This window comes from Cariama cristata, unplaced genomic scaffold, assembly GCF_000690535.1.
Source record: "Cariama cristata isolate BGI_N322 unplaced genomic scaffold, ASM69053v1 scaffold4925, whole genome shotgun sequence".
Taxonomy (NCBI): Eukaryota; Metazoa; Chordata; class Aves; order Cariamiformes; family Cariamidae; genus Cariama; species Cariama cristata.
The window spans coordinates 52,087-57,251 of NW_009615668.1; the positions used below are offsets into that span (position 1 = coordinate 52,087).

The following is a 5,165-nucleotide window of genomic DNA, read 5'->3' on the forward strand; positions in this document are numbered from 1 at the left end:
CCCCCGCCTCCAGGTTGGTCCTCCATCAAACACCATATCTGTCAATGGAAGAGCCAGGCTTACTCATTTGCATTCCACAGAGGCAAAAGCTAATCACTAGATATTATACCAAATATTTTGCACTTTACTACTGCTTCACAGGCCAACTTAATACTAACTACAATTTTTGAAAGTGTAAATGCAAGTATATGTTAATATATTTTTGTCAATTGTTGTAGGAATTTCAAGCTGTGTCCTTTTATGCCTTGGAAAGATTATTAGAATATGTAAATTATTATAATATTTTGCCTTTTTCTCTTTATACAGCTGACTATGCTGCTAAAAAGGTTTAAGAGAAGGTGCAGATGAGCTTTGCTTATATTAAAATGAGAATCAAAAATTCTTGATTTTAGCCTTCAAGACTGAACAATATGTAGCACTGTGCTGAAATTAGAGATTTAAAGCAATCTAAGAATTTTAAATCATTAATTTTCAGTTGTGTATTACTTTAACAAACAGATTGTATGAATTTAAATCTACCACATGCTGCCTCCATATTACTTTGTTAAATTAAATTTATAATTAGTTGAAAATCTTAATTATATGCAATGCTTTATTTTGGTTTAAAAAATAGATTATTTTGTTCCTTCAGCTGAGAGTAGTTGGTATAAGTGTGTTTGATTTTTTTTTTTTTAATCTCCTTTAATTTTTTTCCTGGTAGCACACAAATAAAAAATCAGGATATAATTTATTGGGAATTTTTGTACTACTTAAAAAGTTTTCTTAACAGTAGCACTACCTGATGTTTCTCATCTACTCTTTGAGTACCTGTATATAGTATTTACCTAGCACTCAGATAAGCAATACTTTTTGTGAACTAGATATACTGTAAAGTAGTCATCAGCATATGGTCACTTACTGATAAAATGCAAATTCCAGTTTTGATACTTAATGAAACAGAAGAAATTTTTTTTCAGTGGAAGTACAACTAAAGAATGAACTGCTTTGGACTTACTCATGTAAAATATTTTAATCTTAAAACAGCACAATAACACATTTACAAAGCATTCTTGTGTCTGGGAGTGTCTATTTATAGATTAAGCATTAAATACCAAAATGGGAATATATATTAAAAGAAAATCTTTCATGTTATATTTTATCTATTTTGCATTTCTTGTCAAGGTTATACATTTTTGGGGAGAGGAGTGAAAATACGATCACACACGATGAAATAGCTAGATTATGGATGCATGCAGCAAGTGCTGGAGTATTTGCCATATTAAAGTATTTTCTTGCTGGACTTGATTTAAATAAAAGTAATTGTATTTAGTTTCTATTCATTAACAATATATTTATTTTGAACTTTAGAGACATTCTGTAACTAAGTTTCAGAAACTGATCTATCTGTGCATTTCAAAGGGTTACTAATGGTTTGCTGCCAGGTTTTTGTGCAATAATCTCAGAGGTCTCATTACTTTTCTAGTACAGAGCCAATTGTTGATTACAAGTAACAGTGTTAACTTAATGCTGAAACCCTTCACAGAACATTTTAGTAAATAAAAATTCATAGAGCGAGCGGATGAACATTTGTTCACTGCTGTTTTCTCCTGTTTTCTCTCCTATATCTTAGTCCTCTGTCAATGTGTATTACCACTTCCTTTTCCTTGATCTTGCCTCCAATCAGCAGCTAATTCCAAGGATGGGGGGCACCCACATGGTAGTTCAAAAGATCTGTTTCAGGTCACTTGAAAATGGTGAGATAGAAGAGGTAGCGGTTTTTCTAGTTTCTAACTGGGGCTTACATTCTAGATTTCACTGTGTCTTGAGGGACAGAGTTGAAAATTGTAACTCACTCCCAGGATTCCTAGTGTCTATGTTCTGTTCATTGTGATATTTGAAGTCCGTGTTTCAAGCATTCTTGTACAACATGCTGATCTGTAACTGCCACAGAGAGGTTGCACCCTGAAAGGAATCTCCTTGTTTGTACTTTGGGTGGGAGGGGGTTACATGTTTTTTTTCAGACCTTGGTATTCTCTGCCAAAGTGACTAAAGTTATTTCATAAGACTAATTTAATCTCCATCTGTGGTACTACAAGTCTATATGACATTTCACTGTTTCAACCATATCAGTGGAGCCCAATTATTCTGGTTTGGGGGAAAGTTCAAATAACCGGCTTTATTGTTGTTTTCTTTAGTTTTGACTACAAAACTGTACTACTGTATGTTCCTTAGTCCTGTATGTTGAAAGTACATTGCCCTTTATGTGAACTCCTGAAGGCAAATATCATCTTATGTAACAGAGATTAAAAGTAAGGAGACCTTGCTTGAATTTTAGGGTTTCTTGTCTGCATAACTGAACTTGCTTGATAATTACCTGAAATGTCTACACATGCTATAGTACTGTGAAACTCTTCAATGAGATTTTCTGTTACTAGCTGGCAATATTGTTTAGCAAAACTTTCTCTTTCCCCCTTCTTCCAACATATATATGTAAGACATTTAAAAATCTTGCTATTGTATATCTGCAGACTCATTTTTTCTAATACTCTTTTATTAAATTCTACCAGAAAAACCCTTATTGATGAACTTGACATGTTCATTCATTGTTCAAATAAGAAAACATTTCTGCTCAAGTAACAAGTAAGTGTTTCTAGCAACTGCAAGCCCAAGTTAGACAGCAGTAAATTTTTGTTGTGGATGCCTTACATGCAGGGAAAACAGACTTTTTTTTGGTCCCCAGAATACTTAGTTTGGGCAACCTGTATCACAGGTATTTTCCAACAGAAGGCAACTAGTTATGCCATACTACTTACAATCCCCTTGCGGCTTTTGAATGGCAGTCAAAACGTTTAGGGAAGGAAAGTCAGGATACTGCAGGAAATGAAATGTCAGTGTAATTGTGCAGACAAAATAGCAGACCCCAATAAAGGTGTGCTATGACTTACTGTCATGAGTTCTTTGAAGAAGCAGCAGATACCCATGTAACATAGTGAGATCTTGATCTAGGTCAGACTCCAGGATTTTATAAGTAAAAAAGGGCTAGAAGAAAAAAGAGCAATAGTAAAAATTATCTCATTAGTTACTATAGATGATATCACTTTTATTTATTTTACAGAAGAATAAAATTAAGACTGCAAATGTAACCGGAGAAGGCAACAGTTTTTCTGGGAGAGCATCACCAGATAATATTGGAAATATTCTGGTGAATAGAGGTTTTAAGGTCAAGGCAAGAACACTCATACTTGCAACTGAAAGATGTTAAACCACTGGATGTCTCAATTTTTGGGACATAAATTTAGTAATCAGTGCCCTAGTTTTTCCCAGCTACTTGTGATTTGTGCCATAGCGTATTGCAGCATACAACATGAAGATCTCTAAGGAAGACATGAAAATGACACAGATATGGAACAAGAGGCATGTGATCACACATGCTAGGTAAAGGATGAGAATATAACATGAGAGCAGCTAATGCTTTTAATTTTAAGTTTGTACAAGCACCTGTTACCAGGTAAAGCAAACATTTTCAGTTGGAGCTGCTTAGAATCCTATTTTAATACACAGTTGCTGAGAAGGTTGAAAGAATTGTGTTAAATAGAAACAAGGAAAAGATGCTGTTGAGCAGTAAGTAGGGTGTACATCCTTGAATGTTTGGCCGGAGTGCATTTATCAGGTGTTGGACACCTAATGAGTTGGTAGCAAAGCAAATAGAGCTCTTTGCAGAAGGGAAAATGTGTCTTAATTTAATTGTCTATGTCCATGTTAACAGAATGTGTGGCTGAAGTGTCAAAATAGTGTGTTTGGACCATAGCTACCATCTTCACAGGCACAACTACTCTTTCTGGGTGCTGTGACTGGTCTGAGGTTCTGAAGCTGTGATTTTCTGTTAGTGCTTGGCTGCTGACTGGATAGCGAAATCTGAAACATCACTTGCTATAGATGGATTTCCTATGAAGCCTATTTCAATTACAAAGCAAAGCTGTAGCACTATCAATGGAAATGCTTCACAGCTTTTAATTGAAAAGGATGCTTTCTATGTGGATTATTTTATAAAATTCAAATGAAAATCACAGATAAGGTGCATTTTTTTTTCTTTAAAATTTCGGGTTAGGTAGGTTTGTGAGAGGGAAGGTGTCCTTGTTAAAATGACATAAAATTTTGTATCATACATAAAGTTGCATTATTTTTTGTCAGCTGTTCCTGCTTATTAATACAAGCATGTAACACCTCAACATTTTTGGTGTGTATATGTCTTCAGGGAGCAGATTTGGAAGAGAGGTATAGTTTTTCTCTTTTTAGGTGTATTAAACCTCACATTCTCGTAACAGTACAACAGCTAGTGTTTAAGTGAAAGAGTAGATGAACACTTCCCTCTCCCCTCCCTCCATCACCCTGGAAAGGCCACTAAAACTGTTAATGGACTTAGTTACTCCTAAATTATTCAAGACACTTCAGAGAATAAAATTAATAGGAGGGAGGGGAAGGAGAGCAGATGAGGTAGAGAAAAAGGAGTTCTGCTTTTCTTGATCTGGAGAATCACCACTTCTGTGAAGACAGGCAGAAGTATATTTCTGCTCCTCCCCTGTTTAATGCATGAAGGAGCAATCTTCTACAGGTAAATTATCAGTTGAGGAATGACTTCACTTGCTTCCCTGGGGAAGATGTTGAATGAATTTGGTATTCTTCATCAGTGTCTTACAATAGGAAATGCTGATTCTCCCCTACCTTTCATATTTTAAGTTTTCTGTTTTGCCTTCAGGGCTGTACAAATATTGTACCATTTTGGAACAGGTAGGTACAAGCCAGAAACTAAAAGCTTAACTCTGAAAGCCTGATAACTTGTGATCCCCATTCATGTAATCAGTACAATGGTGAAAAATGCAATCCTGCTCCGGACAGGCATTGTTCAGCATTTGCTAATGTAGCAATGAAAGAAAATTCTCGTAGCGTTGGGAAAGGGAGAAACAACTGTATCATCTGAAAAGGACACTAAAAGTATTAGGAAATTTCAACTACATCTATTGGTAATTGTTACTCAGATTGATTGTGCATGTATAACTTGGGGCCTGGAAATAACAAGGGATGTATCATCTCCAACAGAATTAGATACAACTCCAGTGCCAAAAATAATCCAAAAGGATTGGATTTGGATGTAGGTTGCTAATTCCTCTGTGAACTTCTCAAAATTT

At 35.3% G+C, this 5,165-nt stretch overlaps 1 protein-coding gene across 1 annotated transcript in view; it reads left to right on the forward strand.

Annotated features, from left to right (window-relative positions):
• COBLL1 (cordon-bleu WH2 repeat protein-like 1) overlaps positions 1-593 on the forward strand; it is a 41,558-nt gene extending 40,965 nt beyond the window's left edge. The window contains exon 14 of the mRNA XM_009699891.1: positions 14-593. Within this exon, the coding sequence (XP_009698193.1) occupies positions 14-100 (87 nt within the window). The 3' untranslated portion in view covers positions 101-593. The remainder of the gene's footprint in view (positions 1-13) is intronic.
• Positions 594-5,165: the final 4,572 nt, after the last annotated feature.